The sequence below is a fragment of the Atractosteus spatula genome, chromosome 2, assembly GCF_055471065.1.
Source record: "Atractosteus spatula isolate fAtrSpa1 chromosome 2, fAtrSpa1.hap1, whole genome shotgun sequence".
NCBI lineage: Eukaryota > Metazoa > Chordata > Actinopteri > Semionotiformes > Lepisosteidae > Atractosteus > Atractosteus spatula.
In genome coordinates this window covers 69,890,216-69,917,704 of record NC_142707.1, presented here as the reverse complement: position 1 = coordinate 69,917,704, position 27,489 = coordinate 69,890,216, and the positions used below count along the sequence as shown (strand labels likewise).

Genomic DNA, 27,489 nt, shown 5'->3' with positions numbered 1-27,489 from the left:
CAAACGATTTAAAACCCGTCGAAGTGGAGAAGTTTTAAAGAGCTCTAACATTTAATTAGCTAAATGGCCATAATACAATGACATTAAAATATGATTTCATTAATTAAATGGTATAATGAATTTGTTCTGAGAAACTGTTTCATATAGAAAAAATTCATAAAAAGAAAAACCTCTTTTCGTTATTTCTTATAGGGAAAAATTATCTGTTCCAGACCACGTAAATGTCACCCTTACTTTTACTTTTTTCACCAAAACTGACAAAAGAAGCATTAATAACTAACACTCATACTGTGGTTTGTGGTTTTTTTAGTAATAAAATACACTGCTTACCTGCAGTTGTTGGACATCATTAATTATACCTAAGTACCGTACATTACCATACTGTACAGTATCCTCTTCATTTTTTATGTAATTACACACACACTCACAATTTTCATTTTCTTAACCCCTTTAGGGTCCATAATAAAGTCTAAACCACAAGCATTCTTAAGAAAAGTAAGCGCACACAACGCATGAAGCCATGCATATTGAACTGCCTCACACATGTCTCTCCAGCCGCTCCAGAGGCTCTGCGCGGGCTCTCACCCACACTGGTTAGAGGAAGGACACTCGATATGAAACCTTCCTATGATGCCTTCCTCTTCATTCTCTACTTTTGGAGGAGGTTTCGAAATTTTTCTAAATAGTGCTTCTTCACGGTTTCGAAGTTGGCTTTCGCTATTTAAACTGTGGGTAACAATTCACATGCGTGTTAGTATCGCATTTTCATCAAATCAACATTTGTTAAAAGAGGTATAGGTGTATGTCGTATAGTTATTGAATGCCGTGTGATTGTACATTTTGTAGGTGTTCGTGTGATATTAATGAAATCAAGGAAAGATGCAAACAAGCTCATGTTATTTTCAGGATAAGCATAGGATCAGAAAATTCTGACTCGGGACTAGACTTTGTGTTTGCATGGAAACGCTTCATATTTACACAAAAGTCATGTTTTTTGCACTGATTGTTATTGATAATTATCGATAGTTTTTATCTTTAGAGATGTGAATTTACTTTTGATTGCTTCATCACAACCACAGATGTTAATACCCATTAGGTAATACCATTAAACTGTACTTTATTCTTTAATTAAAAGAGATACTTTGCAAGTCACACAAGACTTTCAGTGTACTTCTGACTGTGCTGTCCACATCTAGTAAAAGAAATGGATATTGATTAGTAAATAGAAACAGCCTTATTCTCGGTCGTTTTTCTACTGTTTCTAATTTTTCTACTGCTTTACCAAGTCTATGCAATGAAACCCAAATTATTAAATTCTCTGCCTTATTTTTTCCCGTTTCTATCTCATTTAATTGCGGCATGAAGAAATTTCAGAGGTGCTCAGGTCCTCCGTGGAGCTCCGGCAGTCAGAAATGACCTCGACGGGCCTGATCCCCCCCAGCTCAAGCCAGAAACAGGACGGGGGCGTCGGGGACCCCCGCCCGGCCAGCGAGGCCTCCCTCCGGCAGCTCTGCCGAAGGACGCAGCTGTGGCCTCTGCTGGAGCACCTGGCCGTCCTGAGTCAGTACCGGCTGACAGCGGACCTGCTGGAGCTGTCTGCCCCGCAGGGGTATGAGCCACTCCAGCCTCCTCCTTTCACCGTGTTGACTGGTGGAGTCACAGCCACTTCATTCATACTCTTCTTTTTTTTTAATTTTGAGGACTTATGATATTGTATAGAATTTTAAGTTATGATTACAGTTATTTGCGTAGTTTTTTCAGGACCTCCTCATCCTGTTCACTGAGGCTTCGGAATTGCCCGCTTTCATTTCTTATTCCATCTTTACCCTAGGGAGAGTAACCTTGCCGTTCCCTTGAAGAATCATCTTTCTCAGCACATAAACTTCTGTTTGCACTCCACACCTATGAATGTGAAGCAGCTCCAGGGACTCTGGTTTTTACTGAACAGTGATAAGGTCAGAAACTGCTCTCCGTCCTTTGTTATGTCTATGAAAGAAAATGTAGGACAATCTCGTTAGTAGTTTTTTGTAGAAGTAGTTATGTTGTCGAAAATATGTACGAAAAGATACCTCAACAGACGGTGTTCAAGAGTATACCCTAATTTCTATTTGCTTTTATCAGTAAGGAAAGTTCCAGTCTAACTGGTTTGTAGTATTCCAGGTGATCTTTTAATATATAGCCTGATGTGACATTATTTGGAGCCACTTTTCAATAAAAACAAAAGTAAAAGAATGTAGAGAGCTCATAGAAAAGAGAAACGTGAATACACCATTTCATACAATAAACAATTAAACTGTAGTGGATAAAAGTAAGATTTGAAAATACTGACAGTCTTGCAAGATCTAGTTAGGGCTGGGGGGTCATTCCACAGCCTTGCGGTGATGGGATAAGGTCAAAGTTCAAATGCACAAGAGTACAGTTCACCAGTATAGCCAGGTGCCAGTCTCTTCAAGTACTTAAAATTGAGACCAATATTGTGAATTATATTCTGAAATCCACAGGGAGCCAGTACAAGGAAGCTGAAACAGGAGAGAGATGCATTTTAGTATAAGTTAAAATCCAAGCAGCTGAGTTTTCAACAATTTGAATATTGATAAGTATGGTGTATATATATGATCAAACATTACATTGCAGTAATCAAGTCTGAAAAAGACAAATGTGTGCATTCGTTTCTGGGTTTCAGGTTGGAGAGATATGACCATATATGAGTGTTTTACAAATTTGACTAAAAGACACCATCACAACATGGCAAATATGCAAACTTTCAGTGCAAAACTCGGATCAAAGGTGACACCATGGTCCCTTAGTTGACTACTTAGGCTATTTTTAACACCATCAGCAGTAAAACAAAAGCTGAGAGTGGCAGAGCTGATAAAAAGAGACAATCAGTTTGACTTTGGTCACGTGAGAGTCCAAAAAAATGTTTTACTTCCACTTTTTAACATCGAAGCTTGATACAATTAGAGTATTACAGAGTAGAACAATTTCTTATGCCTCCAAGCTGAACAGATCTACATTGCAACAAATCAGCAAGCTAGAGGTAAAAATCAGATGCATTGAGTCACAGTTCAGGAAGGGTTTTGAAGTACTAAAATGGATAGATTTAATTCTTTGAAGGCTATAGAACTAAAGCTCTTTCCAGGTACAAAGCACACGGTCTTGTCCTTAATAATTAGTGAGGACGCTCGCCCATTCCTACACACTAAAAGACATGCCAACACAAAAAAACCCAGTCCGTTCTTGCCAATACTGATACAGGCATGCTAATGCATTTCTGCACATGCAAACCTTCTGTACATGGAAATAACAATAATGAAATCAAGGTATAAAATGACTCCTGAAACAAAGATGGAAGGTAACAGTGGTTAATGGGAAAATTGTTCCCGCTTGACGTGCAAGGTTCCATAAACAGAAGTATTGCATCACTAGAGGAAGCCTTTCCTACGAGTTTGTAGAGCTCGAGCCAGTCAGTCGCCTCTTGGGCAGAGGCTTGCACCAGGAAGCAAGTCCACTGCAGCACTGGGCTTGGCTTAAATCCTTCTCCTTGCTGCTTTTCTGGCCCGGAGTCTGATCCTGTCTGGCCAGGTTTCACCATTCTGATGGTAGTCCTTCTAGCTCACTGTCTGTCTTGTCTCTGGCCAGCCAGCGGAGGAGCTCCAGTTCCTTCGCTGCGAGCTGCTGTCCGAGGCCTTGGCAGTGTTCTGGAGCAGCGCCGTGACCTCTGACCCCGAGCACTGGCTGGTGTGGGACCCCCTGAGGTCCAAGGAGGAGCAGAAGCCGCCGCAGACGCTGCTGAGCACAGCAGACAAGGTGAGTGGGTGCACTTCATTGTTTTGAACAATGAGAGCCAGACCTATTTTAAGTGACTCGTGGGACTTGCAGTAGTACTGCGCCAAACTGCTTCAAAGCAGGATGTATTCGTTTTTAATTTAATAATGCTGAAGATTTGAGAGGTGGGCATGGGAAATGTGTCCTCTGGGGCCTGCTAACAGAGGTGTGCCTCCATTGTGGCAAAGGGTCCTGGCCTGATGAGCAGAGCAGTGTGGTCCAAGTGTCTGTTTGAGATCCTGACCAGCTGCGAGACGGCCGCTCGCTGGGAGCCCACCGGCACTGAGGTGCTCTCCTGCTCCCGCGTGACTCTGGGAGAGTGGAAGGAGCGGACGAGGCAGCTGCAGGACATCGGCACGCTCCTGTGGACCAACATGGCCTCCGCCTCCGTGGCAGACTTCAGGTAGGGCCCTGGGGAGGGGAAAAAGAAAAGCCCGTCGCTTCACCTGGTTACCTCGACACGCAAGTGATCACGCCGCAGTGATGCTGTGCCGGCGCTCGTTATGATTTCCGATGCCCTGAACGTAATAAGATTTTGCCTTGTGGTTCCCACAAACCAGGGAACACAAGGGGAAGCTACGTGGAACTGCACTTCAAATCAAGAGCAGGAGGCACTTTAATCATGGGGCTGGGGGAGTCCGGTACAAGCGACCTGGCAGTGTTGTTGAAGCCGCTACCCTGGCTTCTTTCAGGGAATGCTCAGATGAGATCTAACTACCAAACAGTGAATGGCCTCCTCTCATTTGTACCCTTTCTTATGTTTTTATGCACCCATTTTAACACTAGTATGTTTTATTTTAAGAACTCTCAAGTCGGTGCCTCGTTATGAGTACGTCCGCAGTGGTTCAGACCGGAAAGCGTGTTTCTTTGCCTCCTAGGACCACAGACTGCCGGCTTCAAGGGCTGGTGCTGCAGAGGCAGTTGCAGGCTCTGGCAGGACTCCTCTCTCCAGACCTCCAGGAGGGCTTTCTGCAGAGCTGTAAGAGCTTGACCGAGACTGGAGATGCTGCGGCAGTGGACGCGGTGCAGTCGGTGCTTGGCGACGCCTTTTCTTCGGACCTGCTTCCTGAAGGCTTTATTGCCACCATGACGACGTGCTTGCAGCAGTTCAGTCAGAGCAGGCTGTCCGACGGCGAGCTGTCCCCCCTGGCCCGGTCTGCTGTGTTCTGGGTCAACATGGGCCTGTTGCAGGTCCAGGTCTGGACACCCCAGACCATCTTTGACCCTGCTGTGAAAAGAGCGTACAAGCTCACTTACGCCCAGGAGGAGGTGAGTTCGGTCTGCGCAAAAGTTCTGCAGAAACTGCCTGCTGCAGGTTTAGGTGCCTCTGTTGTAGACCTTTTGTAGACGTTTGTTTGTGTTTCTGTAGTGCTGGTAAACTGTATCGATTTTTTTTTTTACTGAGCATCAAAAGAAGCTTATCACTCAGTGTATGTATATTTTTAGAAAACTAAAGCACATGGATTTTGGACATTGATTAAATGTTTTGGTGTCATTGTGATTACTTGAACTGACCACGATGAGCTCGAGCGACTCTGGCGGTTGTAGATGTAAAAAATCTACTTGTGGTGAGTGCGGGCACCCTGATTACATGGTACTGTGTTGATCAAGTCCTGGGACCCTCACTTACTAACAATATTGTCAAGGATGGGAATTTGCTTTGAAGGCAGGAAAAGCCATAACACAACATATTTAACGAATGCATGGTGAGAAAGAAAATAAATAAACGTATAGATTGTCAATTGTCCAAATTGAACAGGTTGCTGGAATAAAAGCTGACTTAGTTCTATTATTCTTGAATCTAGGCAATCTAGATTCCACACCCAGACAGAAGGAGTTCAAATTCCCTGTGCAAGGGGTGGTCATGACAGTCAGTGATTATATTAGTGTTCTGCACTGTTTGCTTGATGTAGATGTCTAAAACCTGTAGTTGTTGTCCACCAATTTTGCTGGAAACCTTCACAATGAGCACGTGCTTCTTCAAGCTGTATGAGAGGAATGGGACAGAAACTCTGCAGCATCTGCAACCTTAACCTGGCGCAAAGCATGCTGCAGATGTGCAGCTTATATTGCTTCAAAGTTGATCACTCATGCTGCCAGCCAGTGACTTTTATAGTAGAGCTCCTGTTTGTCATCCCTGTTTACCTGTGTCTGTTCAATAACGTGTCGGGACACCCGCTGCAAAAATATTTATTTTTCAGAGAAATTTATCGTGTTTTAAAGGTGGTTTCTTTTGATGCTCAGTATGTGTGTTACAGTTTTCAGTAGCGTAAAAGGTCAAGGCTAATGTCGTGTAGAAAATGAGAAAGAGAAAAATGTTTTGCTGCGTTTTGCTTCTTCGGATATGTAAGTGAATGTGGAAGAAAGAGAACAAAAGTGGTCAGGGAGAGGAAAAAAGAGGAGTAAAAAGATATCTTTGTGACAAAATCTAGAGAAATTGTAGAAGGAAGTAATCTGTAGAAAGAGATTTTAAAAAATCATGTAGTCACTTATTGTTTCAATGGTTGTTCCCATTCAGCTTGCATGTTAACGCAAGGCCCCAAACTCTTAACGTGTATTTCTCCCACAGTACAGTATGTATGTGTATAAGACATCAAGGGTTTTCTTCTGGAAAACAGTTAAAGGCAGCTTAAACTGAGTCTGTGAGCAGCTGCAGACTCCTGCCCCAGAGGGGTGGGTGATGGCTGCTCACTGCGCGGGCTGTGCTGACCCGTGCTGCTCTGTGTCTGTGCTCCAGCTGCGCTCGCTGCAGGAAGAGTGGAGAGCTCGCAGCCTGTCCGCCCAGCTGCTGTCCGGGTCTGCGCTGGGAGAGAAGGACATCTCTCACAGTTACCATCACCCCCGAATCAGGTGTGTAACACAGTCTGCTGCACCATAGGCGCGCACATTTTCAAGTGCACAATCCACATGTACGCAATCGTCGGGTACAATGCCTACAGAACAGCAGCTCCTGAGACGTAGAGTGATGGCATGCACTTCCTAGTCTCAAGGTAATCCATATAATCTGAGGCTTAATTACGGTGTTAGAACGACCTTGGCAAATGGGGCTGGAATTTCAAGCTACATGTGTTGTCATTCCGTCTCGGCGGCGAGTTAAATGCTTCCTCTCTGTGACCGCAGGTTTCTCTGGTCCAGGATGCGGCAGCTGGAAGACCAGATTGCCCAGCTGTCTAGGAAGCAGGCTTGCCGCCCCAAGGAGCCCCTGTACAAGCGGCTCTTCCAGGACGTGCAGCACTACGTCGGCAGCATCGCGCAGCCCGCCCGCGTCCAGGGCCTGCTCTCGCGCCTGCTGCAGGCGCTCCGGCCGCCCAGGCCCAGGGCCGGCGTGCAGGGCCTGCTGAATGAGGAGGCCGCCTGGCAGTCCTCCCAGCAGCACTTCGTCAGGAGGCTGGGGGAGGAGTACGCCCTCTACCCTGATGTGCTGGGCCCGCTGCGGGCAGCCGTCCTGCAGATGCAGCACGGCATGAGGCTGCTGGCCTCCGAGCTGTCGGCCTCGCTGGCCCCCCTGCCCGGCCTGCCGAAGCTCGTCTCTTGCCTCTCGGCTTCCCCCTCCCTCTCTGCCAGCCTTCCCTCCTACCTGGCCCGCGCCGACTACCTCTGCTCTCGGCCCTGCCTGGACGCGCTCCGGGGTCTTGAGAAACTCCTTCCTCCGCAAGACAGCCGGAGGTTGATCCCCGGACCGTCGGCTCTGCTGGCGAATGCCCTCCTCTACCTGCAGTGCCACACGCTGTCTAAGGGCCTGATGGAAGAGGACACTGTGGGACTCTTCCGACACGTCTGCCAGGTTGATACTCCAGTTCCTCTCCTCATTTTATAGCCTTTCTGTGATATAAAGAGAGTTCCGTGAAGATGGCACCCCTTCACAGAGCACAGAGAACGAAACCCACCTCATTTGTTTGTCCTTATATCTTGGGAACGTTACATCTCGCACCTCACACCCTGGAACGGTAATTACTTGGTATTGATGATAATAATAATAATGAAAATGATGATAATGATAACTTATTTATAAAGGGCTTATCCAAACCCAAGGACGCTGTACATCCTGAATAAAGAAAAAGACAATAAAAGTAAATGAAAAAAACAAGAGCATACAGGTTTTTACATGTTGACTGTAGGCAATCAGATGAACGCCTCGGTAAAAAGGCAAGTTCAACTCTCTTCAAATCTAAACTTGAAAGAAGTTCTCACGTAAAGTCTGAGGCAGGTCATTCCACAACACTGGAGCAGCGACAGAGAAGGCACGGTCACCAAAGTCCGTGATTTAGTCCGGCGCACAGCGATAGAGGGCCAGCCTCAACTGAATGGAGCCTGCGGGGGATAGTGTACACACGGAGGAGTTCAGAGATGTATGATGGAGCCAGATAGAGCCTTGAAAGTCAGCAACAAGATCTTGAATACAGGACCCTATAGGCAACCAGGAAAGTAGTGCGAATGCGGTGGGTTTCGCTGTTGGCGCTGTTTGGTAGGGGTGCCATCTGCACGGGGCTCCTCAAAGAGCCGTTGAGAAAAACGTGCGCGATCTCGTCCCCGCCGCGAGTCTGACGCCAGGCGGTGCTGTTCCTAGGCCATCGTCAACGAGTGGGACGAGCAGGAGAGGCGCGCGCGGGAGCGAGAGCGGGAGGAGGCCAGCCTGTACCGCAGCCGCAGCCATGGCCCCGGAGCCAGCGAGGAGGAGCAGGAGGAGAGGGCCTTCAGGCACTCCTTTCCCCAGTACGGCAAGGTAACCTGCTCCTGCCGCCGCGCAGGCGTCGCTAACCGGAGGCTGCTTCTGGTGAGCTTGCTGATCTTGAACAGCGTCTTGCTGCTGTCGAGAGGGTCTCTGTGAGCTCTGTGCACACTTTCCCTGCTGAAGCCGCATTATTTTACAAGGTGGACGTTCACAACGGGTTTGACCTGGAATGGAAGAGCGCTGGGCTCAAGGGCTGCTATGTTGTGAGCGCATGTTACGAAACTAAGTAACCTATTGTGTTGAAATAAGTTGTCTTCGGCATATAGGGAAGAGGAAGATGTGCGTGATTCTGGAACGCTGCCATCCTGATCAGCGCAGGAAAGCGTGCTAGATGAAAATATTAAAGGACTGTTCTAATTTAATCACTTTGAGACCCATACACCAAGCTTCTCTGCGTGTGTTTCGCCCTCATGCGTGTGAAATAAAAACGTCTTTTAACTTCTGAGATGGACTCCTGACTGGCTTTTAAGGGGAAGTGGAAAAAATTCTCCAACACTATATTTCTCCAGCACAGACGTTTTTTTTTAGATTTACAGTCCATGTTCAATTTGGTTAGATTTATGTGGCTGGTTTTAGGTTTGCATTATATCCTTAGTGCTATGCTTAAGCTCTGCTCGATCTATTACACAGGATTTTGCAGACATCACCTCAGAGCCCAGCCTTGAGCAGGATGCCGCCGTGGCGGAGGAAGAGAATACAGAGAGCGAGCTGGCAGACAGCGGCTCTGTCTCTCAGAGCTGCGTGAACATGGTGGTGCAGGTTCATCAGCAGCTGTGCCTGGGATTCTCTCGCTCACTGTGGTATCAACCCCACCTGCCAGCCAGTTATGAAAAAGACCTTCTCCGCGCTCTTGTGTCATCCTATCAGATCGCAGCCCCCTTGATAACGCGCTTCTATCACTTGATTGGTATGTATACGTGTCTCTTTCTTTTGTAGGGACATCCAGTGTTCCACCTCACAGTTGTTAAGAAGGTAGAATCGTCAAGATGTAACATGCATTTTACATCACAGTTGGCAATATACGTTCAGGGTGTTTCATAAAAACTTGGGACTGCGTGGATCATTTGCTTTTTTGTCATTTTTCCTGATGTTGACGTTTTAAATCTCCTAATCCGGAATTAAGCGCCATCAATCTCGCTGGATAAGGCCGTCTGCTAGGCAAAATGTACTGTTCATTCTTGTTACCATTGTCAGGTACTAGAAACCTTGTCCCTCCTGAGATCCGCACGCTTTCTTTCAGGCTCGGATGTGAATGCGCAGCTGATGGGGAGCCACCTCCTGCTGGGCTCTCTCCTTCTGAACTCAGTCAGAGGTGGGGGGCAGCCTGACCTACAGCTGGAATCCAGTGGGCCCTACGACTTCTACCAGCACCCCAACACGGCCGAGGCACGGCTGTGCCTGCCCGTCCTGGAGGAGCTCAGCCAGGCGGTCAGGAAACGTCTGGAGGACTGGCCTGAGCACCCCGCGCTCGTGCAGGTGAGGGCATCGCGCTCTGCTGCCTCTATAAAACCACCCCGCCCTTCACTACGGCAGGATGGGGATCGAGGAATTTCAGGGTCGCGCCACAGGTTGTTTCAGGCGCAGTTGGGGTGGAAAGGCTTTGCAAAATGGATCCACAGAACCAAGAGCAAGTAGCTGTCAGAGGTGTTACATTTTTGCCGAATCCGCTGTGTCTCTACATGTCTGTGAAACGGGTGTGCATGTGGTTTCGTTTCAGCTCTTGGTTGTGATGGAGCGAATCCTGGGATTCAGCCTATCGAGCCCGTTGGCCAAGTTCCTGAATGGCTTAGAGATTCTGCTAGCTAAAGCACAGGTGAGGCAGGCGCTTTTGATTAGATGGACTCTTCCCCTGGGCGAGACGGAGCAGTGTCCAGTAACCGACTAATCCTCCGCTTTCCCAGGACTGGGAGAGCAACGCCAGTCGGTCTGTGTCTTTGAGGAAGGAGCTGGAAGCCGTGACGCGGCTCATCATACAGTGGCGCAGACTGGAACTGAAGTAAGAGCTAGCGTGTTGGCCGCGTGACTCTTCCCGATTTTAAAGCGGAAGTGTTGAGCGTTACTGTCGCCAACTCCTTCCGCCAGCAGATGCTCTATGGGAATCACGTGTCTGTTTGTCCACCTTGCACAGCTGTTGGTCCAGCAGCCTTGACAACGCACTGAAGCGCCACGCGGAAAAGACCACCCAGCGCTGGTTCTCCATTTACCAGCTGGTGGAGAAGCACCTGCAGGACCACAGACAGGGCGGCATGGCTGGTAATGGTCCGCTGCTCTTGGCTTTTTTTTGTGCAGCAGATGTTTATGAAATAGTTACTTAAGTGAAACTCTTAAAATGGAAAGACGTTGCATTTTCCTTTCACTAATCAGCCCTACCTTCGTGAAGGTGCTTGGCGTGACTGTTAGCTTTCTGTTAAGATGGGGAAGAATATTTTGTTTTTATTGGGCTGTCAGGCATGACTGCTCGGCTGCCTGTCTCTCTCACAGATGGAGACGCAGAGGGGGTGTCCTCTCTGTCCTCTGTGTCCACCACGCTGCAGGCCTTCATAGAGGGAGCCTCACTGGGGGAGTTCCACACCCGCCTGGACATGCTGCTGGCCTTCCACTGCCACGTGCTTCTTGCCCCTCAGCAGGAAGAGAGAGGTGGGCGCGCCCTCCCCCCACAGCCTCTCCGATACCCCCACCCTGTATCAAAACCGGCCCCATCGTGTTCCTTTTTCAAAGTCATTCTTCACTTGTGCTGTGGCATCGGGGTTGAACTTCTCTTACAATACTGCTTGGTCCTGTTTGAAAAGTGAAACCCCTCCTGCAAGTCTGCAGTAGTGTGCTGTGTCCATCCGTCCCTACAGAGGGTAGCAGTGTGGAGCAGTATGTAGGGTTCTGGACTTCTCACTGCAAGGTTGTGGGTTCGAATTCCAATGGAGACACTGCTTTTCTACCCCTGACCTAGGTACTTCACCCAAAACATTGCTCCAGAAAAATTCCCAGAATGGGTACCTTTTGTAGATTGCTTTGGGTAAAGTGGTCAGCCAAATAAAATGAGTAATATTAAAAGCATCTAATGGAGATCAGTACTGGCAATTGAAGATTTCTCTTCTTAGTACAGGCTGTTGACTCAATTCTCATACAAACGTTGAAAGTTTCATGCCTATTTCATACTATTTATAATTAAAGCTTGTCCAGACTAACATTAATGTAGTGCTTTATGATATGTAAAAAGTAAATTTAGTTGTCATCACTGATGTGTGCTAGAAACAGTTTTTCTTAATTTGATGAACCTGTCTGGTTCTGCAGAATCCCTGTGTAGCCTCCTGTGGAACTTATACAACTACTACAAGCAGTTTTCTGAGAGTGTTCAGACAAAAATCAGTGAACTCCGTCATCCCATTGAAAAGGAATTGAAGGTAAAAAGAAATCTTGTCTTTTGAACAAAATTAAAACATTTGAACATTTAGCGAATCTCTGCTTACAGTTGCCTCACCTGTTATCTGTTGTTTTTTCTTGGGATTTGGTTTTGTTTTTGTCATCTGTTAATGCTACAGTTCTGACCTAACCTCACAGATGCCCTGGGTACATGGTTGGAGCTATAGCTGTAGAAGTTAATCTGCTTCTCAATAAGCGAAGCTAAATTAATGGCCATTTGAAAGCACGCAGTTTATCCAAGTTTCGTTTTTACCAAACACGCGTTCACTTCTTCTTTCTCACGCTCTCCACCTGCAGGACTTTGTGAAAATCTCCAGGTGGAATGACGTTAGTTTCTGGTCAATCAAGCAGTCGGTGGAAAAGACTCACCGGTGAGATTCATACAGCGGGATATCACATGTTGTGGAATATTAATGTTCTAATGTGCCGAATTTCCCAATCAGTTCTTAAAGATTTACCTAGCTTTAAGGAAATGAATCATTTAGGTGTGCATTCATGCATGCATGTATGCGTCTGCCTAACGTGTAAATTCAGATTGGACTGTGATTTAAATGCTTGCTGTTATTTTTTTATTCAGAACCCTTTTTAAATTTGTGAAGAAGTTCGAGGCGGCTCTGAGTGGTCCGTGCTGCCCTGCCCTGACAGAGCAGGGGAGCAGTGCAGATCTGGACTGTGTGGATAGTCAGCCAGAGGACACGCCCATCCACAGGCTCCACAGAGCCCTGCAGAGGGTCATCCCAGGGAAAGGAAAAATATCCCAGGTAATCTTCACGGGGAAAGACGCCTTCTAGCTTTCTAACTAACTTTTATAACAAGAGCCGCAGAAAAAGCTCTGGTCTTTCTCTTCTTCAGATTCCCACTGAAAACATTTACTGTGAGATGAAATACTTGCTACGCTGATTCCATCTTTTATATATACTAGTGACATTCAGTAAAAGCAGATGTTAATAGTCCGACCAGTTTTAAAGTAATCAGTGAAGTAACCACTGCTGTTTTAAATCCATTCATTTGTGTCACATCATATTCTACTCTTGGAAGATATATTTCTTGGTAGATCATCTTGGGAGAACTTGGGATTTATAAGTGACAATATAAATGTTGAAAATAATATTGCGGCAGTGTCTTAAATTATTTTGTTGTAGACAACAGGGTGTTGCAGGGTGAGTACAGTCTGTTTGGGTCCTAACGCCTATGAGAACTTAGGTTCTTATGCACTGTGGATAATATTGAATAGTTTAACTTATAAAATAAACATTTTGCAGTCATATTTTTTTATTTTTAAGTTTTTGAAGTAGGCGAATTCATTACAGCACGGAGAAGTTCCCGATGCCCAGTGCGTGCTCACCAGGGTATATCACTGAACTGAATTGTGTGCTGGGTCTGGCAGGCTGAAGTCCCCCAGGAAGGACCCACCCCACTGGACCCCTCATCCCTGCAAGTCCGCCTGCCCTTCCTCACAGGGAAGATGAAGAAGATGTGTGTCAACCTGGTCAAGAAGAGTCCGTTGCCAGAGTTAACAGAAGAGCTGGATCAGTTTACTGGTAAAGATGGAGATGTCCAGTGTAAACATGACACTGTATCGATCTAGAAACACCTGCAAACTCCTGTTTAAAAGAGTCTTTTAGTCAAATTAATAAAAGTATGCCGTAATAATTAAAGCAGACAGCACAGTGACATAATGGTTAGCACTGCTGCCTTGCAGCATAGAGGACCTGCGTTCAGCTTCTGGGCTGCTGACTTGTGGAGTTTGTATGTTCCTGCCACTTTTGTCTGGGTTTCTACCAGGTGCTCCGGTTTCCTCCCAGTGTCCAAAAGCATTAATGGGCTTCTGGGAAAATGAGCGTGTTTATGCCTGTGTGCTTCTGTGATCAGAAATACTTCTTATGTTCGTCAAACTGAAATTAATATCTCTTGAAGCTCTGTAGAGAAGATTTCAACTTTCTGAAGTGGAAACCATAGTATAAAAGCTCATGGACAAGTAATAAGCTCAATTAAGCAGTTTTTTATACATGGTGCTGGTCGCTTTTAAGTATATAGAGATGTAGGTTTATATGCTAGTACTGTCTAATTGCGTTATGAAAACTTGTGTTTCTCTCATTTTTGGCGTAATTGCAGCTGAAGTCATAACATCAGTGCATGAGCTCCAGAACCTCACTGTGAACCAATCAGCAGAAAAGGAGAAGCAGAAGTCAGAGGTCAAGCATATCCTTCAGCAGAAACAGAGAGCCCTCTCGGATTTGTTTAAGATGCTTGCTCAGATTGGTAAGTTTGTTTCTGTCTTGGGAATTGGCAGTCATATTTTCCACTGTCGTGACGTAGTGTAATGCAACATCTCATTTTGCTGCCTCCCATCTCTGAGTGTCTGCTGCGGAATCCAACTTCCTTGTGTCAAGAGACCACTGAAGTCATCGGCTAGAGTTCCCACCAGAAAGGTGCTCTGTATCTGAAGCAGCAAATGTAAGGTACTTCTGCTGACTGTGTTACTGCTACACATAGGCTTGTCGTACCGGAAAGGAGTGACCTGGAGGCGAGTAGCTGACCCTGTGGAGACTCTGTGCCTGGAGCCCCTGGATTTGAGAAGTGCCCTGTCTGTGGTGAAGGCTGCAGACAAGCAGGAGAGCACGTAAGGACACCAGGGGCCTGTTAGAAACAGTGGACAGTTTCAGAGAGAATACGTTCAAACTTTCTAACACAGAAGTACCTCACTGGTGTATATGCAGAAAATACTTTTTTTAGATTTGCCTTTATTACCTGAAATGTGATCTGCAAAGTGTGGGAAGCAGCCTAGTGTTGTTTAAACTTGTTCACTCGTCTCTGGCCGTGATATTGGTGTAGGTGTATCCCTGCTATAGTCTGTTGTCAGTCTCGGTGGGAGACGCACTGTGAATCAAATTCGTACGATTTAAAAGAACCACTTTTTTCTCTGAGTCTGAGATAAGACGGAAACGTTGATGAAGTACAAGCACCTCAGTGGGCCACTGTGAGAGTTGGGATGTGACTGTTTACAGGCTGTTGGCGGAAATGACTGCCGCGTGGGATGGCTGTCAGAAGTATTTCTACAGGTCCCAGGCCCGCCTGGCCGTGCTGCAGACTGCTCTCCAGACTCCCGCCAAGGTAAGACTGGAGAAGGAGTGAACGTCGGTAAACACTGTGGTGGGAAAGAACAGCTCTCTAACGAGGCCTCACTCTCCTCGTCGTTTGTTGCTTTTGAACTAACTCTGCCACTGTGGCAGCGTTGTGTTAAATGTCTTGTCTTGGCCAGCTCTCCTTTCAGATGCACTTCAAATGAACGTATTATATCTGCTTCTTTAGTTTTGTGTTGGTGGTGTTGCCTAAACCAGCCATGTGGCCCTTGCTGGGGTTACAGTAAAAAGAGCTGATCCGAGTGTTCGTGCCCCAGTGTCTCAGTGGCGGCTGTGTGTTGCAGGAGCTGGGCCTGGGCAGCGTGGAGCGCTGTAAGGGATTCTCGGCTCATCTGCTCAAGCTGCTGATCAGACAGAGGAAGAGGCTGGCAAGACTTACACAGCACTGGGTCCACCTTAGGTAGGTCTATTATTTAGCCATCTCCCCTCTCTGTTCATTCAAGTAACTTTTGGTGACGAATCTTAAGTGTGACCAGTTTTAACCGATCTTTGAGTGCTTTGGCAAGTAATAGATAATTCTGGACTGAGTCATACCAAGTACATTTTGATGTTGTAGGAAGGACACAGAAACTGTGAAGGTGTCTTTTCAGAAGTTCATCCCATCAAGTAGAATTTAGTTAAATATTGGTATTAACTAAAGTTTAAATCGGTTTACAAATGTATATGGTCAGACTTACTGGAATATCAGTTAATGGTGACACATATTGTTATCCAACTAATATACCTGAACGAGACTCCTCGAAAAATCATTACTGTACCTCCTCCCAGTATAAAACAACAATTCTTTAGAGCTGTGAACACGGTAACACTATTAGAACATCCTCTGTGTGACTAAAATGTGGCCAGTTATCTGTTGCTTGTTGTTTCATACTCAACAATTAATCCGCCTTCAGATGTCTTTCAATGGCCTTTCACAAAGGAGAAGAATGACATTTCTTCTGTAAGCTTCATCATCCTTACACTTATATAGCGCTTTTCTGGTCACTCCACTCAAAGTACTTTACGGGTAATAGGGAATCTCACTACCACCACCAGTGTGCAGCCCCACCTGGATGATGCAACAGCAGCCATAGTGGGCCAGTACGCTTACAACACACCAGCTATCAGTGGAAAGGAGACCAGAGTGATGAAGCCAGTTCAGAGATCGGGATTATTAGGAGGCCATGATTGGTAAAGTTCAGGGAGAATTTGGCCAGGATATCGGGGTAACACCCCTACTCTTTTCGAGAAACACCTTGGGATTTTTAATGACCACAGAGAGTCAAGACCTCAGTTTTATGTCTCATCTGAAGGATGGCGCCTTTTTACAGTATTGTGTTGCCGTTACTGTACTGGGGTATTAGGACCCACACAGACCGCAGGGTGAGCGTCCCCTGCTGGTCCCACTAACACCTCTTCCAGCAGCAACCTTAGCTTTTCCCAGGCGGTCTCCCATCCAGGTACTGATTTAGATTAAATTACCCATTTTGATCATTGGTGGCCTTCTAAAAAGACCCATTTGGAATGAAACTCCACAGTTTCAGCATCGGCTTTTAGAAATGAGAAACGGATGAGGAAATGCGTGTCGTTCTGGCAATACTGGCAGCAGTGGTAACACCTCTTGATGTATCTACCCTAGAAAACTGCTGAGCTGTATCCAGGAGATCCAGTCGGGCACGAGCCAGCCTGTGGGGACGGACTGCGTGCTGCCGCCTCAGGAACCGCTGCTCCAGTGGACCCGCCGGAGCCAGGCTCTTGCGGCGCAGTGCGTTCTGGTGCTGGAGCAGCTCTCCTTGATCCTGCGGTGCTGTCCGGAGGACAAGTCCTCTGCCCCTGCCCCAGCTGAAGGTGCGCAGGTTATTAAAGCGCCTGCGGGCAGGGGGAGCCCCGAGCTCGATCCTGCAGTGGGGTGCCCCTCTCCCCTGGCCGCAGACAGCTTGCCAGCTGGATGCCGCATGAGGAGGGCTGACCCTGCCTGGACAGAGCTGACTGCCCGAGTGACAAGGATGCTGGCTGAAACAAAGGCACTAAAGGCCAAGCTCGATGAGCTCAACCCCTGGCCTACAGAAGGGATGTTGCAGAGCTGGTAAGCAAATACTGGTGAAGGTGGCCACATGCGTATCTTTCTCCAAAGTAGGCCGCAGTATTCCACACGTGTTTTCCTTTAGGCGGATTGGGAAGTCCCGGAGGGTGCAGAGAAAATTAGATTCAATTAGAAGTTAATTGACTGGGATCCATACTGTACCATACTCAAACTCGACAGCTTTAAGCCTCATGCTGTTTTGCCCACAGGAGCCACTTTTCGGCGTGCTGCTCGGGGCTCAGTCAGCTTGGAAGTGTGGCTGCTCAGCTGTCTACTGTGGAGAAGCTCTTTAACCCAGCTCCTGCGGCCCAGACTGCCAACCAGGCCCAACCAGCCTTGTCGCAGAGCCTGCAGTACCTCAGGCTTGAGGTGGAAAACGGCGTGACGGAATTCACCTCCTGGAAGACACAGCTGCTCACTCTGGGCAGGACCGAGAGCGGTAAGGGATGAGGCTTCTCTAATAGGAGCTCACAGGCTCTTCAGAGGAGTCACATCATATGAACCTTTTAGTGTCTTTACATAATATCACAATTCAGAATATTTACAAGACGGCTGGTAAGCTTTTTCTTCCTCTGAATATTTATAAAGGTTTTGAAGACTTCTGTTGTTTTTTTTTTTTTACGTTATAGATTTATTCCTTTCTGTGGTTTTGATATGAAAATTAAGCAGTTGAGGTCTGGATTTGTTTTGTGTTCTTTGTTAAAATAAAAATGTGGTCACAAAAAATAACTTTTGATCAAAGAGATGCCCTCCTTGATGCCTTAGATTTCTAACATGATTAGCAGAGGAGTTCTTAGATCTGCTAAATTATACATGCAAGTGCAACGCATCCAATAACCGCCCGTGTTTTGTGTGCTTTTTCTGTTGCTCAGAGTTCCCCAACGCCTTCCCAGTTGACTTTTCGGAGCAGCTGGAAAACGGCATCAGCTCCGTGCTGTGTGCAGTTCAGAGCCTGGTGAAGAGAAGACGAGAGAGTGATGAAGGGAAGGGACAGCAGCGAGATGAGGCCTCGCGCGGTAGGGAGCCAGAAGAACTCTCCCGCTTCCTGTTCGTTAAGAAATCAGTGTTGCGGCATCACGTCCTCATCGTCCTGCTTCCTGTCTTTCCATCACGTCTGACGGCCTTTTCTGTGAATTTTTGGGGGTCTTATGATTAGTTTTTTTTTTTTAATAAAGATGTCCGAACCATAAAAAAAAATGTTCACACACAAAAAAAAAAATCACTTCAGAAACTAGACGTTGTACGTAAAGGCACAAATCACCTTTTTCAAAGACAAGAAAGTGTTCCAAGAAATGCGGTGAAATTGAAAATAAAAGTATCCCTTACTTTCCTGAGGTACTGGATTAAAAGAACATCTACGTACCTGCAGCTGTGTCTTGCATGAAGTAGGTCCTCCAGCAGAAGTTAAAACATTCCTTTATTTTTGTAGAAAATGAAGAAGAACAAGGAGAGGATTTGCTCAAGGCCGGACATTTGACCAAACTGCTGGAGGACGAACTGTCGATGGACGTGGCGTCTCTTTCCCTGCAAAAGGTCACTGGTTCAGTGGAGCAGCTACTGGAGATGCTCAGATCACATCGGGACTTGTGTTCCTCACATCAGTACCGGGTCAGTTTTTGCCATCGGCAGGAACAGCTGGACGTGTGTGTGTATTTTTTTTCCATTTATCCCTGATGATAGCTCTCATTTTATATTATTGTGTGATGCGGAATGACACCAGGTTAGGCATTGAGTATTAGAACAGGTGAAAAGCCAAGTCCCAGATGAGGGACAGGCTTGTGTGTAATTTAAAGTTCTTGCATTAGCCACTGTTACTGGTAAAGCTTTGCAGACTGTGTCATGTTTTCAATGCATTTGGCCATTAGGCAGCGTTTACCTGTTGAGCCCCAGAGGAAAGTGCTTGATCTTAAAGGACACCAGGTGTCCCCCGGCGTTGCGTGTCTCCTGCTGACGCTCCTGCGTGCTCTGTGCTCCGTGCAGGAGGTGGCCGGGGCCATGGGGAGCCTGCTGCGCGTGCAGCCGATGCTGGCGGTGTACTCCGAGCTGGTGCACCACTACCTCGCGGTCTCGCTGGGGGCTCACCGGAGCACCGGGAAGCTGCTGGCGGTGCTGGCCAGCGTCTTCACGAGTCTCGCGCTGAAGGTATCGCTTGTGGCTACACGGGCCCTGGGGCTCATCTGTGCCGTGTTCTTGGTGATCAACACCCCTTTGTGAAACTGGGACGATTCCCCTGAGTACTCAGACACGAGGAGAGGTTTAGCCCACAGATTTGTGATGGGGGTAAATAATACACAATTTGGAGCACAAAGCTAAGAGAAAGTGTTGGACATTGCTATTGGCCTTTTGATTAAATTTAGTCTATAATTAGCTGATGTGTGTTCCAATATTTGGAAAAGTGCCCTAAAAATGACTCAAAACAGTAGTTGTACAAGATGTTTTCAGCATAACCCCTTAATAAAGCAAGGTGCTGTAGTGTAGCAGAGCTCAATAATTCCTTTATACCTTTGGGTTACAAACCCAAGAGCACCGCTGCGGCAGGCCAGTTTTAGCAGTGAGGCTTCACCTCCCACGGTGTAAAGAGAGAACCAGAGGAAGAGGAGCTTTCCTGGTCTGAGGGGGAAGCCTTCCCAACCACGGTCTCTTTTTGTCCAGGGCTTCTGCCTTCCCCAGGAGCTGATGGACGACGGGTCAGGGGAGGGAGCCCCACAGTTCCATGACTACGAGGGAGGAGGGATCGGGGAAGGAGAGGGCGCGAAGGACATCAGCGACAAGATAGAGAACGAAGAGCAGGTGAGGACACCGGCTTGAGCTACTGGTGACCGTGTGAGGAGTGTCCCGGCGCTAAGCGAGATGAAGCAGCAGGGAGAACTGAAGTACACCCTTCCTGTTAACTCTGGGCATTTTTCACAACTGTAATTTTTGGAAGGAGTTGTCTTGCGTTTTTTACTTACTTTCTCATTGCTTTTATTAGCACACTGACAAAACACCAGGATGTTCTGGAATTATTCATTAAGAATACAATCCATGGGTTTGGAAAGGTGCTTTATAAATGCAAATTTTATGATGACGACGACAACGATGATTATTATTATTTTATTATTAAGCACCTTTCCAGACCCAAGGGCGCTTTTAGATTTGAAACAGTAGCTTTCATTCAGAGAAGAACTCAGTGCGTTTTCCCTGCTGAACTAAAACAATCGCACACAGGTGGAGGACACGTTCCAGGAAGGGCAGGAGAAGAAGGAAGAAGACCAGGACAGGGCGGATATCAAAGAGGAAGACAATGCCATTGAGATGTCCGAGGACTTTGATGGAAAATTACATGATGGAGACCGCAAAGAGCCAGGTTTGTCGATTTTTGAAGAATTGCGAGAATAAGCGAAGATTAAGCATCCTGACTAGGTTTTTCTCTTTCCTGTGGAGTGGTAAATGGAAACAATGAATGATCTAAGGATAGAGTTTTGTTCTTTTAAATGTTTTTTTAAAGTGTTTTACAACTTTGCTGTGTGAAGGCGTCAGCCAGTGAACACTCTTGCCTGAGTAGTTTGAACTCTGTGATCAGGGCACGGGTTTGAGTCCAGTCACAGTGTCGGACAGATGTGACTACAGTTTCCCGGGCAGAAAACTCGCAAATTAGCCGAGTGCCTCTAAGGGCAGGATGGTATAAGTCAGCCAGGGTCTGGCTGGTGTTTTGCTCACTGTACCTTGAACTAAATCTCGGACATTTGGTGATCATGCCCTTTCTGTCGCTGCTCCATTGTCATGGAAAGCCCAACCTCAACCTGCAAGAGAGAATTTCTTTCCAAATCCAAACTCAAAACTCGCCTGAGTGAGTGTAATTGACCTACATTCCATCTGTATGCTTTTGTTTATTTTTTACTTATTATTGTGCTTTTTTATTAGTACAGCATCCTAAGGTTTGGAAAGGTGCTTTATAAATAAAATAATAAATGAATAATAATAATGCTGGCATTCGGTGTTGCTGCTGGTGAGGGGAACAGGACAAAGAGGTGATTGTAAATTTATATGGAAAAAAATCGAATCCAATTTTAGAACCTGAAATTAAATCATGATATAGGGACTGTTTCTTTCTTTAAAGCAGCACTTCAAATTAAAAAGTAAAAAACTGACTTCTGTTCTTTGTTGATGTGAAAACGGCTCTCGCGTTCATGGCCAGTTTGAGGTGGTCTTTTTGACCAATTACCATCTTAGCTATAGGCTGAAATCCAAGTGAAGAAAGTTGTCCTGGATTCAGACTAATCACATTATTTCCTTTTTATCTTGCTGGCTTTGTTTTGTTTTTTTTTTTAAATCTGGGGCTCTAAGTTTTGTGAGTTTTAGTCAATGTGAGCAATTTCACTCTGCAGTTTGATTCCTTGTAGCTTTGTAACAGATCCCCCCCTGACCGACCAGGTGGTAACGTAACCAATTGGTCTGCACTTAAACCCAACCCGAGGGCAAGAGAGATTAGATTTCAGGCAAAAATAGCAAAGTCTGCGAATAAACCCAGCCTGGGGGACTGACCCGCCCAGGGAACCATGCCGATGTTACTCCGCAGCCTCCTCAGAGCTCTTCCCTCTACTGCCCGTTGAGCTCCCGGTTAGAGGCCCTGTAGCGGTGGCAGTCCCTCACCTGGTTGTCTCACTCTTGCCCATCTTCTCTCTCACCAGCGGCCCGGCAGGGAACAAACCAAGGCTGCTACTTAGTAAAAAGAGTCTCTACCCGACTTCACTCTGCTTGAAGACTGTAGAACCTTTAAATAAACGCTTTCTGAGGATCTCACCCTGATATCATTCTTACTCACTGTGCAGAGCAACTGTGAGGGTCTTGACAGACCAGCTCTGACTCCACACTACAAGGAGTTTTAGGGCGCTGGCGCCCCCCAGGTGCAGCCGATTCCCTGATTTCCTCGTGCGGATGCAGGGGAATGTATCACTGGGACTGGTGCAATGCCCCCCTCTGGTGGTGTAACCCCCAGTTAGGCCTCGAGTCGGGTGGAGTGTCTTGTTCTAAGCACCTTTCTGTTCCTGCAGGGGAGGAGGAAGAGGAGGAGGACGAGGAGGAGGACGAAGAGGAGCTCGATAAGAAGATGGGGGACCTTGGGGAGGGGGAAGCAGACAAACTGGATGAACGGCTGTGGGGAGACGAGGACGATGACGATGAAGACCAAGATGGCAGTGACAAGGAAGAGGAGTTTGGACAAGGAATGGATGAGGTTAAACAGAGATGGTTTATAATATTATACATAATCTTGATAAATTGTATTTTGCTAGCTGTTCCCAATAACGCAGAATTAATCTTTTTCTAAAAAATGTTAGAACTGCAAGAAGTTTTGACAACTTCCAAGCTAGTTCTATTGCCATGAAATCTAGGCAACATGAGGCCAGGCCTCCATCTTGGATGATGCAGGACCACAGTTTATGCCATCCATCTCTGCCTCTATAACTGCCAAGCTTGGCCACAAATTCAGCCATGTGGACCGAAATTAAGAAAGAAAACAAACGCAAAATCCTTACGATTCCAAATCATTTCCACTTAAAAGCCTAGTTACTTATTGTTTCGGTGTAGCAATAATTCTCTTATCTTCATTGCTAGTGGAGGTGAAGAGAAGGCTCTAGTATTTCTTGGACGTGTTGCAGGGGCAGTCCGAGCTCGTGGCAAAGGATGACAACATGGACGCTGGACAAGACGAGGATGACAAGAAAAAGCAGGAAAAGGAGGAGGAGGAACAAGCAGACAACAAGGAAGGAAAAGAGAAGATCCATGAGCAGCTTGATGAGGTACCACACCCCCCCAGCCTTGAGCCCCTTTTCACTGAGAGGGCTTCCATGCACATAAAAAGATATCCCACACCGGTACAGTACTGCCTTCCACGTGGTAGTGTAATCTGTCTCTGTGTTTGGTTCGGGGGGGTCGTTCACGTTCGAGTCAAATAAAATCCCGGTGGGACTGGTGCCGAGAACGTGTTCAGTGGCTGCAGGCGGTGTCCGGGTGCCTTGGGGCTGACGGCGTGTCGGCTCTGTTTGTGTCGCCCAGAGGGAGTACGACGAGAACGAGGTGGACCCTTACCACGGCCAGCAGGACAAGCAGCCGGACACCGAGGCCATGAACCTCCCAGAGGAGCTCAACCTCGACCAGGAGGAGGAGGAGAAGCCCGGAGAGGAGCAGGAGGAGGGCGAAGGTGGGAGGAAAGGAGGAAATAGCTTTTACAGGAAGTAGAAACCAAAGGACAACATTGATGCGGGGATTTTTGCGCGTAACCATGCGCATTATTTTAACAGCTTGATCTGCTGCTTTTTAGTTTAGCTCTTTGCTTATGACCGTTTCTCTCTGCTAACAATAACTGTATTGACATGGCAGCCCCTTGCTCTTCTTGTCTTCCCGGGTGGCATTTTAGGAGACAATCCATTTGATATAGAGGAGAAACCCATGGAGTTGGAGGAGAAGGAAGAGGCTGTGGAGGAGCAGGCGGGAGAGGAGGCCCAGGGAGAGGAGCCCCAGGAGGCCCAGGGAGAGGAGCCACAGAAGGAAGCGGAGGAGGACATGGAGGAGGGGGAAAAGAAGGAGGAAGACCAAGAGCCTGAAAGAGAGGCTGCTGCAGAGCCAGATGAGGAGCACGTTGGAGAGGAGGAGAAAGAGAAGGAGAGCGATGCTGGGCAGGAGGATGAAAAGGGAGACCCTGCTTCTCAAGGCCAGCAGCCCAAGGTCTGTACCCCACTTGTACTTTCAAACACACACACATTGCTGAGGTTCATGTTGGAGGCAGAGAAGGGGCCCACAGTCTTTCAGAAAGACATTTCATCACATTGTCAGGATCCATGTCTTCACAAAGAATTGCGATTATAGCTGCAGTTGTGAATGCAAATCGTAACTGTGGTGTACTACTGGAGTGGCAAAAACAGAATCGAGATGATAACCATTATGCTTTTGCTACAATTATTTGATTTAAATTCCCATCTTAAATGGAACATATTTCCACCTTATGCTGAGTAAATGTGTCTGACTGATTGTTGTACTGCGCAGTATAAAGCTCGTTTAATGTTTCTTCCTAGGAGTTGCTGTTCCCTTCCTGATGTATTCTCACCTGGAATTATGATTAACTTCCTGATAACTCTGCTCACAGGGGGACAAGGAGGATGAGGAGCAAGATCTGCCCGAGTCTGCAGACAGGAAGGAGCACGATGCAGATGGGCAAACAGGAGAGGAGAACGTGCAGAGTGACACTGCTGTAGAGCTGGCTGGAGCTGCTTCTGAGAGAGACCAGGCCAAGGAGGTAGACCTCCCATGATGCTTATCTTCAGTGGGGGCCACTTTGGTTCAGTGTGGCTCAGTTTGGTCACCTCACTTAACAGTTCCACTGAGTGCTTTTAGAGAATTTATCTGGGAGCCAGGCCTCACTGACACTCGCATTTGGTTAAGGAGTGGAAGGCTTTGTGTCGTCAGTTTTCCACTGATTGTTCACAAATATCCCATACTTATAATGTGCAGGATCAGGACTGACCACACGTGGTGGAAGCAAACTGCTTCCACGTTTTCATTACAACCTGGAGACCAAATCTATGGGAATCGTCCCATAGAAAGGAATCTGGTCGGAATGTGAGTCTTGGAAGACCCACTACTTCGCCAGTCCTTCCCAGGCTGATAAATGGAAACATGCCATTTTAAATCTGTTGAAGTACATCAGATTAAAGTGTTTTTTTCCTTCTTATTCCTGGTGCTTAGGACGTGGGAATCAATGACTTTCTTACATGTTTGTCCTGCTTGTGGTAAACAGGAGCATGGCAGTGGGGCTGCTGATGCGAGCCAGTCAGAAGGTCATGAATCCAAGCTGATGGCCAGAGTATCCTCCATTAAACAGAGCAGGAGCAAGACGGAGGTATGAGATATTCCAGAGTCATTGATGGAAGGACTTGAGAGTTTCTAGCTTCTACCTGACAAGTCGCGTTTTAGAGTTCTCTTTATGCACATGTAAGCAAATAGTCTGAAGTAAGCATCCATTTAAAAAGGAAGTCTGCTATCTTAGTTCTTGCCACACAGGCAAGATGGGCCAGATCTCCTCTTGAAACTAGTTTCACACCTTCCCCCTTCTCTCAGTGACCGACTTATTTTCGTGTAATCCTCTCTATTCTCATGCAGGTTTTTTGACTTCACACCTTTCTTCACCCCTCTCCACTTTGCACTTCCTGAGTGGTCTTTCTGCCTCTCTGCCCCTCCTGCCTCCTCCCCTTTCCCAGTTTTTGTTCTCCTGTGCTATTTAATCTCTGCTGTCTGCCCTGTCTTTCTCACACCTGAAGAAGGCTTCACAGCCGAAAGGTTGTGTTTTCTCTCTTCTCTTTTGAGCATGGAATAAACCTACTACTTCTCCCTTTGCAGATCTCCCCTTGCCTGATGTTCCTTATCTTATTTCTAGACCAGTGACTGCTCCATATGACAATAGAACTACATTGTGTGGAAATAAATTTCATTTTCTGAAAGAAAACACTCTTTAAATCTTTTCACTTCCGAGGGCAGATGCCTTACAAGAGGGGGATGTACAACTTGTAATATGTGTAGAAAGGTAGAACACTGGTAGATGGCAACAAAAGGACTTATTTTAATTTTTCCAGACTTTTGGGTTCGAGATTATTGTCTAGAGGGAGACCCTTGGTTTTGGCTCCAAGCGGCTGACGGGACGAGTGTTTTGTGTTTTAGAGTTTCAAGCGGAAGCCGGGGAGGGCGGACAACGAGAGGTCCACAGGAGACCGCAACGAGCGGGTCCACAAGAGGCTGCGCACGGTGGAGGCCGGCGCGGAGCGGGAGGAGCAGGGCACCCCGCCCGAGGGCCGGGAGGAGGCCGACGTGTACGAGCACATCAGACAGGGAGAGCAGGCCTACGATGCCCAGACCTACGGTGAGACGACTCGCCGTCCGTCGTGTTCTTCGGATGGGCAGTTTCTGTGTCCCCTTTCTCTGTACAGGTTGAGAAAATCCAGTTCGTTTGGCATTTAAAGAGGGGTCATTGGATGTGTTTTTGATGTTGAACATAGTGCAGTTTGTCTCATCAGCATGCCAACCAATGAAAACCGTCCTAAACAATCTTTTATTTTGTCCTGAGCTTCGTGAAGTGGTTCTAAAATCTGAAAATGCTTCTGGGGTGCAAGTATTTATTTGACTTATTTCTAGTTCGTCTGCCGAGTTGCTGCCCTGTGATAAAGGATAGGGCTTTGACAGGGGCTAATTATGCACTGTGGTGCCAAAAAGCACTGCAGCTCATTCAAGCAGAACGGAGAACAACACAAAACCCTTTTTGTAACCTGGGGTGAAGCACCGCAATTTCATATACGTTAAAACAAATGTATGTTGAGAAATGCTTATTATGACCATCTATGATAATGGAACAGGTCAATTCCATGCTGAAAAGAAAAGAGACACAATGTTTCAGCACGTGTAAGCAGAAGGTTCAGCTGTGGAACCTTCTCCAAGTGTGAGAAGGCATGGAATAATCATTTACCTGTTCCTCTGCACCCTGCCCAGTGTCTGAATTGTCAATTTTAGAGAGAGAGGGGGTAAAAGTGAGGTTTGAGCAGTAGTGTTGAAAGCTTGTTAAGAGCACAGAGGATTAAGAGGAGAAGGAAGCCACACATAGAAGATGGGAACTAGAGCAGAGGGGGGCACACACATGGTGGTCAGAGAGGAGCGGGCAGCTGATGAAAGACCGTAAAGAGGCAGGGCGAGGGGCCTGGGCAGAAAAAGGACTCGAGAGCAGAGTGGGGATTATTTTAAGTGCCTGCTCCCAAATAGGTGAGAGATGTTGAAACAGAGAGTCAGAGCTGGTGATCTGGACAAGATAAGTGGGGATGGGATCTGAAATGCAGTGAGGTAGACTTGTGATCCAGGAGCAGGGAGTAAGAAGGGCAAGACCAGGCCAGCAGTCGGGTATCATGAGAGACAGAAGATGCCTGTGCAGTGTCATAATGTAACAGACGGCCTGCTTCTCATGTGCATTCGGAATCATAAGGGGAGGTTTTCAATCCGTGTTGTCTACTCATATCCCAAGATGTTGCCAGTACTGAACAACAGAAAGCTGAAGGAGCCAGCCAGGAGCCAGAGCAGGAGGAAGACGATGTTGCCATGGACACGGAGCAAGAGGAGGAGCATCTTCAAGAGGTGGACGCCCAGGAGCTCAAGCCAGACCAGAACCGCTCCACCTCTACTAGACCACAGGGTACACTGTTGTTCCCCAGAACCCGTGCACAGGGGTTCTCCTTGTGTTCTACCTTAAATCGGATAGTCTTGTACAAGTTCTGTGTTTTTAGTTGACAAAATTC

General features: G+C 46.9%; 1 protein-coding gene across 1 annotated transcript in view; it reads left to right on the top strand.

The window, feature by feature from the left end:
* mdn1 (midasin AAA ATPase 1) overlaps positions 1–27,489 on the top strand; it is an 81,758-nt gene that overhangs the window by 46,495 nt on the left and 7,774 nt on the right. The window contains exons 57-93 of the mRNA XM_088906114.1: positions 1,366–1,609; positions 1,832–1,955; positions 3,643–3,810; positions 4,017–4,231; positions 4,707–5,097; positions 6,566–6,678; positions 6,949–7,612; positions 8,396–8,551; positions 9,191–9,467; positions 9,801–10,036; positions 10,278–10,373; positions 10,462–10,556; positions 10,689–10,813; positions 11,042–11,197; positions 11,849–11,958; positions 12,275–12,348; positions 12,555–12,738; positions 13,365–13,518; positions 14,093–14,239; positions 14,474–14,600; positions 14,986–15,091; positions 15,405–15,520; positions 16,739–17,185; positions 17,392–17,621; positions 18,055–18,198; positions 18,612–18,790; positions 19,163–19,324; positions 19,835–19,972; positions 20,390–20,528; positions 22,216–22,397; positions 22,822–22,962; positions 23,219–23,363; positions 23,580–23,887; positions 24,306–24,455; positions 24,957–25,058; positions 25,874–26,072; positions 27,219–27,386. Of these exons, the coding sequence (XP_088762240.1) occupies positions 1,366–1,609; positions 1,832–1,955; positions 3,643–3,810; positions 4,017–4,231; positions 4,707–5,097; positions 6,566–6,678; positions 6,949–7,612; positions 8,396–8,551; positions 9,191–9,467; positions 9,801–10,036; positions 10,278–10,373; positions 10,462–10,556; positions 10,689–10,813; positions 11,042–11,197; positions 11,849–11,958; positions 12,275–12,348; positions 12,555–12,738; positions 13,365–13,518; positions 14,093–14,239; positions 14,474–14,600; positions 14,986–15,091; positions 15,405–15,520; positions 16,739–17,185; positions 17,392–17,621; positions 18,055–18,198; positions 18,612–18,790; positions 19,163–19,324; positions 19,835–19,972; positions 20,390–20,528; positions 22,216–22,397; positions 22,822–22,962; positions 23,219–23,363; positions 23,580–23,887; positions 24,306–24,455; positions 24,957–25,058; positions 25,874–26,072; positions 27,219–27,386 (6,912 nt within the window). The remainder of the gene's footprint in view (positions 1–1,365; positions 1,610–1,831; positions 1,956–3,642; positions 3,811–4,016; positions 4,232–4,706; positions 5,098–6,565; positions 6,679–6,948; positions 7,613–8,395; positions 8,552–9,190; positions 9,468–9,800; positions 10,037–10,277; positions 10,374–10,461; positions 10,557–10,688; positions 10,814–11,041; positions 11,198–11,848; positions 11,959–12,274; positions 12,349–12,554; positions 12,739–13,364; positions 13,519–14,092; positions 14,240–14,473; positions 14,601–14,985; positions 15,092–15,404; positions 15,521–16,738; positions 17,186–17,391; positions 17,622–18,054; positions 18,199–18,611; positions 18,791–19,162; positions 19,325–19,834; positions 19,973–20,389; positions 20,529–22,215; positions 22,398–22,821; positions 22,963–23,218; positions 23,364–23,579; positions 23,888–24,305; positions 24,456–24,956; positions 25,059–25,873; positions 26,073–27,218; positions 27,387–27,489) is intronic.